The sequence below is a fragment of the Sarcophilus harrisii genome, chromosome 4 (assembly GCF_902635505.1).
Source record: "Sarcophilus harrisii chromosome 4, mSarHar1.11, whole genome shotgun sequence".
Classification (NCBI taxonomy): domain Eukaryota; kingdom Metazoa; phylum Chordata; class Mammalia; order Dasyuromorphia; family Dasyuridae; genus Sarcophilus; species Sarcophilus harrisii.
In genome coordinates this window covers 61,537,766-61,554,004 of record NC_045429.1, presented here as the reverse complement: position 1 = coordinate 61,554,004, position 16,239 = coordinate 61,537,766, and the positions used below count along the sequence as shown (strand labels likewise).

At 37.6% G+C, this 16,239-nt stretch overlaps 1 protein-coding gene across 6 annotated transcripts in view; it reads right to left on the bottom strand.

Moving 5' to 3' along the window:
* ZBTB37 (zinc finger and BTB domain containing 37) overlaps positions 1–16,239 on the bottom strand; it is a 38,440-nt gene that overhangs the window by 13,835 nt on the left and 8,366 nt on the right. For 4 of the 6 annotated variants that reach the window (XR_004229292.1, XR_004229289.1, XR_004229290.1 and 1 more), the window contains exon 4: positions 6,276–10,301. Coding sequence is in view for 1 of the 6 variants with exons in the window: in XM_031936922.1 (XP_031792782.1) it covers positions 9,813–10,301 (489 nt within the window). In the remaining 5 variants the exon portion in view is untranslated. Of the gene's footprint in view, positions 1–4,064; positions 10,302–16,239 lie in introns of those variants that run through there. The other 2 variants (XR_004229291.1, XM_031936922.1) reach the window with 2 other exon arrangements.

The following is a 16,239-nucleotide window of genomic DNA, read 5'->3' as shown; positions in this document are numbered from 1 at the left end:
CTTCACATTGCACGCTAATGCTGAAGGATTAAAATTCATGTAAAACTGTACTATAGATTTCCCATGTGAAAAATGTGAAATTCAGAGGAACCTCTTCATCTCGTAGCATAAACATTTGAGAAAAGAAAAAGGTTCTAAGTCAGATATGGTAAAATGGAGCTCACATTCCAAACGGAGTTATTATAAAACATGCTTCTGTTAAGGAACCTACAGCTCAGAGAGAGAAGCCATATAAGCATTTACTATCACCTGCTTGAAAACTACAAATATAGCTGAAGTCTCAAATTAGTATGTGCTGACATACCACATTTTTCACTCCTCTGTAGTAACTTTGGCTCACTTTGCATAGCAAAAGCTAGATGTGATTTGTGGGGTGATGTTCTAAGGTTGGAACATCTCAAAATAAATGAATCATGATCCCAGTGCCAAATCAGCCTGAGGTATATTAATCTTGGCTTCTGAAATTGGTCCCATTCTTTCCTTTTAGCTCTTTCCTGATCTAAAATAGTTATCAACTGACACTACTATGTCCAATATCTATTAGGTTTTTCAATGTTAAGTGATGAAACAAAAAAGCCATGATATTACAATTCAAAAGCCCTCACTTTTGCCAGAGCTTACTTGGGAGCACATCATTCATTCAGAGTAAGACTAAGAAAATGGGTTACTTGAATCTGTGGCAACAACATCTAATCTAATGCTACTGAGAACCAACTTTTCCTTAGAGAAAACTTGTTTCCCCAGTCCAAAGATTCCTCTAGACACTTCTGTACTCATTAACATCATGATAATGTACTCCACTTCACACACAGCCTGGCAGATGGCAAGAAGGTGACATGAGAATAGAGAACAGTTGATTAAGCTTTTAACAAGTCCTGCAATCAGAAGACTTGAAAGAGAAATGCAGATGTCCAGGATAGACCAAGTGTGCTTGAACTGTCAATAGAAAAGGGAATGGATTAACTATATGTTTACTATCTGTAAGAAGAATTTTGGATTCCAACCAACTGCTTAAGCAGACAGTGAGATAACAGTTCACATAAAAAGGATCTCAGAATCTGGGATACTGAATGCTTAATATAGATCAGCAGTGTGAGGCTTCAGTAGGCAATAGCACATTACCAACTATGAGCACGCAAAAAGTGGCAAAAATACATTTTTAAGGATGTGCAGAGGATTAAAGAGGTGGATTCATCATGAGGCAATGAAGAAAAGTTGACAGTGTGCCGGATTTGGAAGTCCCAAAGATCAGAGTTTAAATCCCTCAGACACTTACAGCTTGTGATCTGTCTCACTTTCCTCTTTGAAGAGCTGAAGGGGTTGGACTTTGATAGTCTGTAATTTCCTCTCTAACTCTAAATCTATGATACCATTTAGCAAGAGCAAGCTATAGAATATGGATAAAGTGTTAAGCTGGGAACCACAAAACATTGAGAGCCAGAAATGGGCTCTGAGACCATTAAATACATACAGCCTTTGTGGAAGATCTTTGGGGAGGTAAGGACAAAAAAAAAATCACATGGCTAAATATGGGCAGCAATCTGCCGTGGTGCAGTAAATAGCGACGCCAATGGAACTGTGGCCCACTAGAGCACACCAGTATACACCTTAGCAGCTACTGCCACTAGACTGCATAAATGAAGGGAGAATGTGCCCAATAAGAGATCCCAGCTCCACTATACTTTGCCCTGTCAGAGAAATATGTTCAGTTCTGGACACTGAATTTTTGGAAGAATACTGGCAAGTAGGTGAACATCTAGAAGTGGATCCTAGCCATGTCAACTGAAGGAACTGGGAATGTTTACTCTGGAGAAAAGAAGGAAGACTCAAGGAGGATGTAATAGTTGTTTTCAAGTACTTAAAGGGCCAATTGGGTGGAAATCAGAAAACCTATTCTGCATTGCCCCGGGGTGCAGAACAAGGACCAGTGGGTGAAAATTGTAGAAAAGCATATTTGGGCTTGGTGTAAAGAAAAATTTCCTAACAATCAGAATTTCCTATAAGTAGGATGGGCTATTTTGGGAGGTAGTAGGTTCCCATTCTTGAAGGGTTTCAAATGACAACTTGTCTGAATGTAATTCTGCTTCTGCTTTGGGTCTAGGATTTTATAATCTCTGCTCTGTACAGAAGATGGTCGGAGGTTTCCTAGAGTATAAGTATTTTTTAAGGAAACCTCCACGGCTATTTGAATAAAATTTTCTTTAATTTCATTTAAAGTGCATAGATATAAAAGTAGAGTAAGGTGAGACTGTCAATCCAAAAGGGTTTGTAATGGAACAGGTTTTTCTGTAATGCTGATCCCTTAGGATGAGTGATTAGGATAGCATCTGGACCACAGTTCCCTTTAATAGGTTCCCAATTATAGTCACTAACATACTTTCAACTACTGACATCTATGCAAATCCCAAGATGCTATCTAATTCCCCATGAATCCATTGTACAATAAATAGTTTCGTACATAAGCATGCTGCCAGCAATAAACATCCCTCCTTTTATTTTAACAATCAGCGTTGGCTCACTGAAATGGATTCTGAAGCCAATGTACAGAAAGCTAAAAACTGAGAAAATTTCTGTGTTCCTTAATCTCACTGTGACAAGTTTAGCAGCTTGGGCCCCCAGATTCTTCTAAGACAGTCATACTAAATGAACTCTGTTTCTTTGACAGGAAAGACCTGGACTCAAAAAAAAAAAAAAAAAAAAAAAAAAAAGAGGATGTTTTATATATGCCCTTAAATTAGATCTTAATGTAGGTGCCAAGATTTGAAATGCTACTGAAATTGATCACTGTGATACTGAACGATTCCATCTCACCCCATCATGTGACAGCTTTCCGAGGATCTCTCTTTGAGAGACGGGAAAAGTGGCCATCTGAGCCAGCGGTTTGTGATCAGGTTCACCCTGGACCTCTGAGCAGGCTGATGCAGGGGATGCCTGGAAACCCTTCTAGTCACTGGTATTTCAGAAAATGGTTTTGGAAATGGATGGAGTCAGACGTTCTTTCCAAAAAGAGCCTGTTCTTTACCTTGAGTTCAGGTGACCTGACTTCTTCAAAGGTCACATTATCTATGACTCCATTAGTGAGGTTAGTGTTGAAGAGTTGCATCAAATCAACACTAGCATCAAAAGTAGTTCCACGTTTTATTTCCCTTCTTTCAAGATGAACAACTTTGTGCTACAGGTAACTACATTTACCACCTATTATCCCATTGCTGCTCATAGAGTAGATCAATTTATAATCTTGAAAAGGCTTATTGTTACTTCAATTTCAATAGAATGACTTGCCTGACAAAAGAGGCTCATAAATCCAGATGGTATTCTAATTTTTGCACACCAAAAAAATGTATATATGCTTTGGAATACTTCAAACTAGAGTTCTGAAGGCAATAGCTTGGTATATGCTTAAATTCCTCAATTTTAATGAAAGAAACAAAAAACCAATTTAGTAACCATTGGCTTTCCTATATGAGAGCTACAAGGCAGCTTGGTTTTTCAAGCTTGTCTTTACCCAAACATGCTACTAATTCAAATTATATGTACCAATGGATCACACTCAGCATGGCTGGGTTCTGGGCTCTTTTTAAGACTACAGCTGCTATAGTCTAATCGGGTGCCTTTGTGATTGTAGGGAGAGCAGTGCTCCTAGACATATGAAGGGGGTTCTGCAATCTTTCCTAAATGCTACTACCAGGATTATCTTAGTTTGGTGATTAGAAGATATACTAATAATAACAACTTAAAAACTGACCTTACAGCTTGAGAACAAAGTTGACTATGCTGCTTAATAACATTTTCCAAGATTCCTCTCATCTGTCTCAGTGGGTAAATTCCACCTCTCTGGAGTGGTACCCATGCAGATGTTCCTAAGTGTATGTGGGAGGTTGCTAGGGATAAATGTCTACTGATCCATCCTAAATGAGTGAATTCAGACTACTCATGAAATTATATAAAAGGCCAAAAGATCAGATAACCAGAAAGTTAAGGGAGAAAATGAGAAAGCAAATGGAAGGAAAAAATGATGACTTGAGAGAGAAAGTAAAGAAAAAAAAAAAAAAACAAACCAGACATATAATTGAAATTAAAATGGAGCTTTTAAATCTTAAAAGTTAAAAATTCTTGATTAAAGAAAGTTATCATTCATGAAACTCGTTTTCTTTTGAATGGGAAGCCTCCAAAGAAGGTCAGATTTTGGCTACCAATTGGTTTTGTTTAAATAATTTTGATTAGAAGGACAAAAACTTAGGTAACCCTGAAATGTCACATTGCACAAGCTCCCTTCCTATGTAAATATAATTTGCTCTAATAAAGGAGTCAATGAACAAATATTCTGGAATCTTGTAGACAAATTTCTAGTCTACAGGAGAGGATTAAGAAGAGTGTTCACCAGATATATAGGATAGGCCTACAAATCTCTATCCCAGAAGAAGGAATACTCAAGAAAAATGCTAGATAAAAATATGCACTGTACAAAACTAGGAGTCTCTGCTATATTTTGAGCTAAACCTGCTAGATTTACAATGTGAGTAACAAATACATAACAGTATATGAGGATAGCTCAGAGAATCTTGCTCATATACATTCCTTTAATTCAAAACACTACATATAACCTTGAAGGATGGACAAGAAAGTTTTCCCCACCAAGGATTTATATTTCTCATAATCTTCTAAATATTTCCAATATCTCTTCATGTCTAAGTGCAGCCACTCCTAATGCACAGAAGCCACTAGAACAATGAGAACCACCATTCACAGTGAAACAGATGATGGACAAACATACATTCAGAAAAGAAATAAATTACAAGACAGTAACTTGTTCACAGTTGGAAGGAAGGTGATTCTAAGAGAAACTTAAAATTCAACAATCCTTAACAATAAGTATTTAAACATATATATATATTCTCACACAGAATTCTGAAGAAACCTGGTTTAATTGTCACTTATTTCTTCTGAAACAGATAATTCTTATTTGAGGAAAATGCTAAAATCAGATAAAAGGGATGGTGGCCTCTGAAAAAAAGTAATTAGTACTAGAATCCAAACATATTTTCTCTAGCAGGACTGAATCTGCTATCTGCTTCCAGTAAATTCACAAGAACTTCAGGTACCTAGCAGTAAGAGAGGCTGTGTGTGTGTGTGTGTGTGTGTGTGCGTGCGCGCGCGCGCAGTTATTTTTAAAAGGTCTTAAGGCTTACCTTTATACTATCTGGAAATTACTTTAAAAGAGCCATGTTATCATGTCTGTTACTAATCAATGAATTACCATAATTCGAGAGGCAAAAGTTCGATTCTGAGGGCTTCCCTTTCCCTTTCCCTAAAGCCCTCAGTATCTAGGGAAGCAGTACAAAAGAGGTAAAGAGAGAAAGAAGCCTATAAGAGAGACATCCCCCTAACCCAAACTCTGAAAGGAACTGGTGATTTATTGCTATGGAGCTCAAACTTCCCAACTTATATTTTAACAGAGATAAAATAGCAGCAATGATAAATCTTGGAGAATTTTTTCAAACCAGATCATAGTTCCAGGGGAAGTAATTTGCTAATAGTTTTGCCTTTATCACTTCCCCAACTCAATCACTGACTAAAATATATCTGTTTTCTGAACTTCAGATTGCCCTGGAAAATACATCCTTTGGCATTTTCCATTCTCTTCCAATCTTTGAAGTGGCAGAGGTTAGTCTTGATACAATTCGGCGCACAAATAAATTAACTGTATTTTATAACTGTAAACAGATTCAACTCAGTGAAAGGGGGATTTGGTAATTAGGTTCCACTGAGGGTGATATGATGGCTACTGCATGTTAATATATTTAGCTATTTATCTTCCATACCTCACAATCTGTTAAATTCTTTTCAAGTCAAGTCTTCTTTCTCCACCCAAGCATATCTTAAATAACATTTCCAACTTCTTATCTAATCAAAATGTGGCCTTTCTACCACGATGAGAAAGTTACAGAATTCATGGACAGAATACAGCAACCAAGGTTGCTATAGCTAGACTGAAACTTTCTGAAACAATTTCATTACCACATCCATCTCCCTCCTATCAGAGCACTATCAACCAGTGCATCCTAGTTTTCAACTACTGCCATAATAAGAAAATACTTATATTTTTGCTGCCAATATCATCTTTGGAAAATCTCATTTCACAAAAGCAGGAAAGATACTAATAGTCAAAACAAAATTAAAAAGGAAACAAAAAAGCCTTCCTACATCTCCTATCTTTCTTTCTCTCCAATCTTGTTCTATTAGCTTCTCCTAGAAGATGAAGAGACATAACTCACCCCTTTGATGAGTTGGTCTTGGAAGGTTTATGATGTACACGAAATGAAACTCAAGACATGATAAATTCAACTGAGGTCAGAGGTAAATATGGTTCTGAGTAAAGAGAAAACAAAACATTAGAAAGAATCTTTTGAGTAGAGAAAGAATAAAGCATTAGTCTGTGCCCAATTATAATATAATTATACATGTAGATAATAAATTTATACTTTCATTCAGGTGATGGGTAAGAGTTTGGTAGAATGAAAGTTCCATTTCAGAATATAAAAAGATGCCAGTTGCCGTCTTTGTTTTCTTGCTGAGAACAGAGGCAGCTTCCTTGCTAAGTACCACTTACTGAACACGAAATGAGATCCTACTAGTGCCCTTCATTTTATACAAACTAACATAGTTACATTAATATCAGCTACATGTTCTTTAAGTAAATATTTAGCCCTTAGTGCTAACCCAGTTTTATTTTCCTAGGGAATATATTTGAAAGTTAAAATTTGGCTGTTGATGGTTCAGTTCAAATTAAGTCACATAAAAAGTTCATTTTTGAACATAGTTAAGAGGCAGTGTCTATCCCTATACCCCACACCCACCTAGCCACATTCGGCAAATGTAGAAAGAATATTACTAATCTCTATTACAGAGATTTTAACAATAAACTAGGGCAATGTCACAGTGAGACCTGAATAAGAATTTTGGGCAGTTATAGAGTCAATCTTTTCTAAGGAAAGGTGAAAAAACTGCTTTCCCAAGCCTTAGTTTATATTAAACTAGGTTAAGCAAGGATTTTATGAGTGTTGTGATTCTGGATAGGCCAATTAAAAGGAAAGAACAGCACAGAGAATTGTGCTGATAGAACCTGGATAATTGGGATTTCTTCTATTCACAGTATTAATACAGCAAAAACCTATGAAAAATTAAATAAAGGGAAAAAAAAGACTAACCTTCACTACACACTCATGGTCCTTGTATATGAATAATGGTGTCCAGACTTCATTGGAGTCCTTTGTTGCTATATCTAGTTGGAATTAATGACCTTGACTAGGAGAATTTTTTCTTTTATAGCATTTAACTTCATCATTACAGTTTGGTAGGGCTATAAAAGTTATACTTTCTCATATCTAAGTAACTAACAAAGCAACAAAGAATTTCCCGGCATACTTTCTCTTATGAGCAGAGTAGACTTGCATTTTCTTCTTCCTTCTTTTTGGTAATTTTAAAAGCTATGTCTAAAGCAGCATCTTCTGGACTTCTCCCCCTTTTTCTTCCCATTCAAATATGGCAAAATTTGTCTAAACACCTCTTAATTTCAGTAACTAATTAAATACTTCTCTAAAGGTCCTGGTCTAACCTGAACTCCTGGCCATGGAACACTGATAGTCCTCAGAAAGCCACTCAAGACAAGTCTCATCATATTATGTTGCTGCCCCAGTGAGATGGTTCTAAAAACAAAATGTAGCTCCTGAAAAGGAACAACCTGCTCATGAGCAATCTATGAAGCAAGTTCTCCCTTTTATAGGTAGGCTCTCATTACACAAAAGCATCACACCACTTAAAGAAACTGTGTCTTCCTGAGCCCCTCCAAAAAATTCAAAGACCTCTTTTGGGAGAAGGAATACAATAGGGCACTAATAATTCAATAACAAACTTAATTTGCTTTTTAATAGCCACCCTTGCACTCCAACTTCTTGTTTTCAGAAAAATATCCTTCTTTGCCCACTTTTCCATAGATCACAAAATATTCTTGGAGGGGGAGGAGGACCTGACCAGTGTGCTCACAATAAGTTCACCATCACTAGTATGACTAACACCCAGTAAGTTATTTTTTCACTTTCACATACCTCTGCACCAAAGCAATCTCTAAAGCCACTGCAGATTTTAAATACTTCAAAGTAAAACTCAACAAAAAGCCAGTAATCATTTCAACAATGAGGGAGGACAGAGATTTTTCTATTTGCACTTGTGTCTGAAAGCAGTTTCCTACTACTTACCTGCATACCTTAGTATTCAAAAAAAAATCCTACTATAAGCACAAGCCCCATTCTTCCCTTTCCCCCTTCAGGGCAGGGTATATGCAGGTCTAGTTACTCCTCTCCATGATTTTCAACTTGAGAGAACCTCATTAATACCTAAAAGTGCCAGAGACCCTGTGAATATTGCTAAATCTTGAAAACGACCAAGAGAACAAAGATGATCCAAACTGATCCTCTGTTCATTTGTTTCAACAAATGGGAGTTCATTCTGGGTGCTCATGATGATGCTCTGTGGTAAGTGTCCCGTTGTGTACTATTTAAAAAGCAATATTCTCAAATGAACACTAATTTGCTGAGGGTTTTTGTGAATTGGCAGACTGAAGACATAGGAATTAGTGAGGTTCTTCAAATGAGCAGGAAATATAAGCCATTATATTTGTAGGAGGGAGGTGAATTACGGTTGCAATAGGAATAATAGCTTTATATTTCCTGAACCACAATGTTGTTGTAACAAAAAATTCTTTTAAAACTTCATATAAAATTTATCAAACATGAAGATAAATGGATTTAAAAAACACGACCCAGAATCATTTCCACCGGGAAGTGACATTTCTGATGTACAATATTGCTGTTATATAAGACCAGGAGCCAAAGAGGCTTGACAAGACTTTGGTGGTCAGCCTTCAGCTCATTAATCCATCTGGGCCAGAACCACTGCCTAAATGCTTAGAGATGTGGCCTCCCCATCAAGAAGCTGCAATGTGGTCCTGTGCCAGTCCACATGTGCAGACACCCACAGTTTCCCGCTCCTCCCTGTCTCCCTCACCACACACCTAATCCCCCAATGAAGTATTGAATAATGCAAACCTCATAGTTACTAGCTTAACTTTTGGTATCTTATGGTGCTTACAGTTGTATTGCCTATTAGGATACTGCTGCAAGAGGTTGCCTACATGACACAATCAGGCAAGAAGCCAGTTGCCTAACTGGGGCAAACAGAAAGCCCCCAATCACATTCTGTGAAAAGAAACTTGAGAGTAATAAGGACCACCAGAACTATTCTTTTTCTTTGACTGTGGAAACAGTATTGATTGGCAGGGGAGGTAGAGGAGCAAGGGCCTGTTCTTACCACCTCCTCCTCCTCTCCTGCAGCTGATCCAGATGACAGAGGTCTGAATGCTGTGCTTATTGGAGCTGGGACATTACAGCCACCAAGGTTAGTCACCTGGACCAATTCACAGAGTTGAAACCATGGTTGGTAACTAAATGACAGTTTATCCTGGATTTTCTTAAAAAACTTTTCTTAAAAAACTTAACAAACCAAAGCTGTTGATCCCTGAATCAGAAAGCTGTTTTGCTTAATTATTTTCTGAGGTGTGAAGTGGGGGAAGGGAAGGGAAGAGCCTTGAGTGTTTTCCTGTACTTTGTTAATCCTCTAGTTTGGCAACATCTTGGGAGCTTCTTCCTGTCTAGTGATGTGGCATTTTGTAAATCCAAGAACTGGCCCTTGGCCCAGATGCTGGCTGCTTATGGCCCAGAAGGGGGCAGAGGACCTCCCCCCTCCTCTGCTATCTTTCAATCAGGCCCAGTGGTGGATACAGAACCCTGTGCAGTCTCCCCAGTGGCAACTGTCTCTTCCTGTGGGGGTGACTCTTCCTCAGCCTGTCCCCGGGATGTGACTGTTGTTTCAGGGGAGATGCTGTGAGGTCCCTCGAGGGGCATGCAGCCTGGGTGGTTCTTGCGAAAGTGCTGGTTCAGGATGGCCTGGAAGGGGAAGCTTTTGCCACAGACATGACAGTGGAAGGGTTTGTTGCCCGTGTGCTTGCGGATGTGATACTCCAGCTGATCTTTGCGGGTGTACTTCTTGCCACACATTCGGCAGACAAAAGGTGTGATTCCCATGTGGAGGCGCATATGGCGGTCCAGGCTACCTTTCTGGTTGAAGGATTTGGCGCAGTAGATACAGGTGAGACGGGGATTGTATCGGAACCACCTCTCAGACACTTCTTGTTCACGAAGATATTCCACATAGCCACTTACTCCAATCATTGCTGACTCTTCAACCTGCACCAAGAATGGAAAATACAAATACACATGAAATATTAGATACAAGTAAATCCAAATATGTTATTTCAAAAAAAAAAAAAACAAAACAAAACTATTACATGTCTATGTAATCTCAGGCAATTTAACCTCTTTGGGACTCAATTTTATCATGTGTAACACTAGTATATTACCTATACTACCCAATACTTGTATTCTACCTAAGGGATTTGCTGAAAAATCAAATGAAATATCTGGGGTGAGGAATGAGGTTAAGAACCAAAGACTGATGGAATTACTAGCTATAAGGAAATTAAAAAAAAAAAATAAACACCTGCATTTTTTAAGCACAGAAATAAAATGAAAAAAAAAAAAAAAAAAAAAAAAACATTGGCAAGATTCTGTTTCTTAAAGTCCTATTTTCATTAACTTATTATGGTTAGGAGTTCTTAAATCTCTGACAGACTCTACATCAAACATTTGAGTAGTTCCGTTCTTCATTTTCAAAGAGGACCAATGATATCATGGATGATGAATTGAATTACATGTGAATTGGATTTAAACGAGGGAGACTTGCATAGAGATCTCTTAGTCTCCCTCTCTCTTTCAGAATCATTGGAGTCCAGTGGCAAGACAAAAGTCAAGATGAATAGCAATAGCCAGGAATGCAGTGAATGACCATAGTGTCTTCCATGTCTAACCAAGCTCTATGTGTTCCACAGGGTCATTTTCATGGTCATTGGAAAAAATTGTTTTCACCTGCCCATTCCACCAGGATGAGGTGGGAAACACAGGACTGAAGAAATAGGCTTCATAGGCTTGGAGTAGACAGTCTCTTAACCTGTTGGGTTTGGGATCTGCCAGTTCCCCTCAGCTTGGTTTAGTCCATCTGCCAAGATGGGGGACACGAATATTCAAGGACCAGCACTCTGGTGGGAGGGCTCGATGAGTCCTTTTCAGGGCTGCTCATCTTTCTTTGAAGTATTTTATTTTGCTCCATTATCAAATAAAAGCAAGAAAATTAAAGGTTATTTTCTTGTCGATAGACTAACTGGATGCTTCCAAAGCACCTGTTGGATAGACTACTTTACAATAGTGAAACAACAGGAAGACCAACTAAAACAATTTCTTTTTCACCAGGCCTATAAGCAATGTTGAATTGATGGGTCTTTCTGATCCATCTACATAAATCAAATACCAAAATAACAAACTGTGGGAACATATACTACTTAGCTATTTAAAAACAAAAAGACAGAAAACAAGATTAATATTGAGGACACAAAAAGAATTAATTTATTCTGTGTAGTTCATACAATTAAAGATTTAAAGCAGGAAGGGACCTTTGTGGCCAGAGAGTTTAATACTATTATATTCCAGGTGAGGAAACTGAGGCTCACAGACTTTAAGTGAATTGCCACAATCATACATGAAGTGTCTAAATTATTATTTAAACTTAAGTCTTAGGGGGGCAGAACCAAGAAAGTGAAGAGTAGACAGGACACTATTTGAGCTCTCCCCAGCTTCCCTCAGAATCAATGCTAGGTCAAACTTCTGAATGGATTTTGAAGCGACAAAACCGACAAACATTCAGAATGTAATGATTCTTTAGCTTTAGATATCTGGGAAGGACATCAGGCAGGTCCAATGCAATGGGAAAGCCTGTAGCATTGCCAGCCTTGGTGTAATCAGTGAGAAGTCCCTGTCCCCCTGCAAGCAATCTCCTCTGTGCCTTAAGAGCACAGCTCAACTTTTAAAAATGAGCAAAAAAGCAAAAAGAATTTTGGCTATAGAAAACTACTATGAAGATAGGGAAGATCAGAACACAAACCCATTAGAGGACACTAAAGGCAATATGCCTTCAGGTGAAACCTGAAAAGGAGGATATAAACTAGTTTCCAGCTCAAAAGGCTCTTTTGGAAGAGTTCAAAAAGGATCTTAAAAGAGAGACAGAAGAAAAATGAAGAAAGGAAATAAGAGTTATATAGGACAATTATGAAAGTTTTTTGGGAAAGCCAACAGCTTGGAAAAGAAAGCACAGAAATTGACTAAAGAAAACAATTCCTTAAAAAATATATTTGGCAAAACAAACATGGGTCTTCTTGATTCCAAGTCCAGTGTCCTATCTACTCTCATGGGGCTCCTCAGAAGTCAAAACTAGTGCCACTAAGAAGAAATTAAAATGAAGCATATTTCAACTCAATTTAAGTTAAGGTACATTAGATAATTGTTTTTCAACTTGAAGTTTCTGTAAAAGCATAAGTTGCAGGCAATAACTTTTTCTTTGAAACATTATTAGTGATTTTTCAATATATTACCAACATTTTATACTAATCTCATAGACAAGCCATTGACCCAACACCTCGGAGCAAACTAGTCAAAAAAAAAAAAAAACAATTAAAAAGAGAACCTAGATTGAATTATGAATCTAACATCCTATACACTTACATTATGAAAAGTTCATTGAAAGTAATCAATACATAATACTTATTGAATTCTCACAATTCAATTGGACAGGACAGTTATTGGCAGCATGTAATGGAAGGACTACTGGCTTTGGGTTCCTAAGTCTTAGCTCTGACTTTGAATATGGGTATGACTCCAGATCAGTCAATCTTTCTGGGCCTGAATGTTATCTGTAAAAAGAAACAAAACCACAAACATATCTCTAATAGTTGGTGGAAGAGCAAATAAGATAAGGCATGTGAGAATGTTTTCTAACATAACATAAAGATATTATAACATAAAGTATTATAATTCACTGAGGAATAATGTGGCATAAGCTGAAAAGTCAGCCTGCACATGCTGGCTACATGCCTGGGCAATTCCCTTAACCTCTTGGTGCCTCAAATACCCTAACACTATGCTGCAAAACAGGTTCTGACTGCATTGGCAAAGGAAATTTGGAGATTTAGTCTAGCAACTATCAACATACTATAGGTTCCCTATACTAATGAAGTCATAATAGGTCTGGACCGGAAAAAATAAACCCCAAAAAACATTTAACTATTTTAAGACATGGTTCCTGCTCTTGAAATGCTTAGAAAACAATACCTAAAAACTGAAGAGATGCATATTTTTAATTGATGTTGTCAATTATCTCTTCATATTGCCTACCCCAAGACAACTGGTCTTATGGAATACTGTGTGGAGACAACTATTTTCATCATATAATTTGTATATGTCATATACAGAAGCTTTAAATTAATTCAAGCAGCTGAAAGTAATGTCCAAGTTATATGACATGATTAATATTTTTCCCATTTCCCACAGATTCTAGAGTAACATTTTCTTTGGGATAATTAAATTTATTTTATTACAGAGAGGTACTAAATTTAATATAAGAAAATTTGAGAAGGAATTACGATGTAAGTAGCATTTAAATTCTTTTCCTTCTAATTAGACAATGAACTCTTGGAGTTATTATAAAAGAAATTTCTTTTTCTTTTTGCTACTTATGTAAGAAGGTAATATGTAGATGATGAAAAATTAAGGTTAGTTTCAGAAGAAGGTTGAATTAAGGCAATTAAAAGCAGATTTTAATGGCATGGAATTTGATTTTTATCTCTTTGTGAAGGTCAAATACTAACAACTATTTTAATCTACTTTGAACATCTAGAACTGAATAATGAAGTCATCTAGATACACATAGATACACACATCAGTTCTTCTCAACCCAAAGAAACTATAAGATGAAGATTGATTATTTATTTTGGAAACTATAATACAATAATAATAATAATATCATGGATTTATAGAATGCTTTTTTTCCCAAAGTGTTGCATTAAAATTTCATCATTCAGGTTTTTACTAAATTTCTCAACCATGTTGATTTTTGTAGACATCAGAAACAGAAAAATACTTCGTTTTCTAAATGTGCAGAAAGTAACTATGTTAAGCAGAGACCAGTGGAAATTGGCAGGGGTAGGGTGGGGGTTCTGTAGAAAGGGAGGAGAAAGCCAAAGTTAATTACAGATATCTGGAGGACTATTTAATTTATTAATCCTAAGTCCTTTTCTCTTATTTCTTCAAAAAAGTGTTGTCTAAGGGGCAGCTAGGTGGCACAGTGGATAGAGCACCAGCCCAGAAGTCAGAACCTGAGTTCAAATCTGGCCTCAGACACTTAACACTTCCTTGCTGTGTGACCCTGGGCAAGTCACTTAACCCTAATTGCCTCAGCAAAAAAAAAAAAAAAAAAAAAATGTTGTCTAATGAGACAAGTGTCTAGTGGTTTCAACAGAGGGCAGGAGAAATGGATACTGTGACATTTAAAGTTTTGAGAGAGACAATTTCTTGATAATTTAATCAATTAACAAAATCAACACATTATTAATAAGAGGATGATCTGACTTTCCAACAGCCAGTCCAACATTTCACTCCTCAGATATAGATGAGGAATTTAAAGTCTTAGTGCAGTTTTATGATGAAACGTGTTAAAAGCTATTTAAGCTATTATAGTTTAATATAGCACTAAGCCTTTTGAAATGTTCTCATAAAGTCTAGTTTGTCATTTAAAGCCTTTCCCAATTTGGCCCCTTCCTACCTTCCTGGTCTTCATATACTTTATTTCTCCTTCCCCCCTCTTCTCTCCCGCCCCCACACTATCAAGAGATCTCAGTCTCATGAACTTCCTTGCTGTTCCTCCCTCACATGTGAGGTCGGTCTCATTCCAGAATATTCTGCTCCATCACCTCTGCTGTTCAGCTTCCCTGGTTACCTTTAAGGTTCAGTTCTAGTCCCATCCTGTGCTGAAGGCCTTTCTCCCCTCTCCTCTGGAGTTGGGTAGTTGGTTTTTGTCCTTTCTTCTCAGAGGACCAAAATGACATTGTCAAGTTAAAGGTGAGTTAGTGTGTTGGACTATGGCTGATAAGACTAACGGGAACTCACAATGCTCTGCCACAGGTTGGACTCTGAACATTTGAGGTGGATTCTCTAACTTTGTGCATCTCTCAGTTCTTCTGAGCAAATTCAATTCTGCTTTGTTCATAGAGCACAATTCTCTCTGATGAGGGCGTGCCATGCTGGGTAGTCCTGGGCCAGTGTCTGTTATATGATCATTTATAAGAGATCTTGAGAGTGGCCTTGTATTGCTTTTTCTGAACACTTTTTGAGTGTTTGCCCCATCTTCATAAAATAATTTTTTTGGCAAGTGTATATTTGGCATTCAAACAATTTGGCCAAATCAATGGAGTCATGCTCTCTGCAGTAGGGCTGGAATGCTTGGCGGTTTGGTTCAAGAAAGAAGCTCAGTGTTTGGTACCTTATCCTGCTGGGTAATCTTCAGAATCTTCCTAAGACAATTCAAATGGAAGAGATTCAGTTTCCTAGGATGGTGCTGCTATACCGTCCAGGTCTCACAGGCATACAACAATGAGGTCAGCACAAAGGGTCTGTTGACCTTCAGTTTGGTGGTCAGTCTAATTCCTTTTCTCTCCCTCACTTTCTTTTGGAGCCTCCCAAGCACCGAGCTAGCTCTGGTAATCTATGTGTCAACCTCATTATCAACGTGGACATCCCTGGAAAGTATGCTGCCGAGCTAAGTGAACTTTTCTACAGCATTCAAAACTTCACACCATTTGCTATAACTGACGGCTCCATATATGGATGGTGTGATGCTGGCTAATGGAGCACCTGTGTTTTCTTGTGGTGTTAGGCCAAAATTAGCACCAGCAGCAGAGAATTGATCCATACTTTGTAATCAATTTCAGAGTGTACATAATCATTTGCAAATAAAAAAAAAAAAATCATGCACCAATATTCTCTCCACTTTGGTTTTGGCTTATAGCCTTTTCAAGTTCAAGAATTTACTGGCAGTGCAGTAGCTGACTTTGATTCCAGGTTTGTCCTCCTTGAAGGCATTTAACATGACTGAAAGTATCATGCTAAAAAGTACGGGAGCAAAAGCGCACAGCCTTGTTTCACTTCACTGATGACTGGGAAAGCTCGAGAGCATTGCACGTTT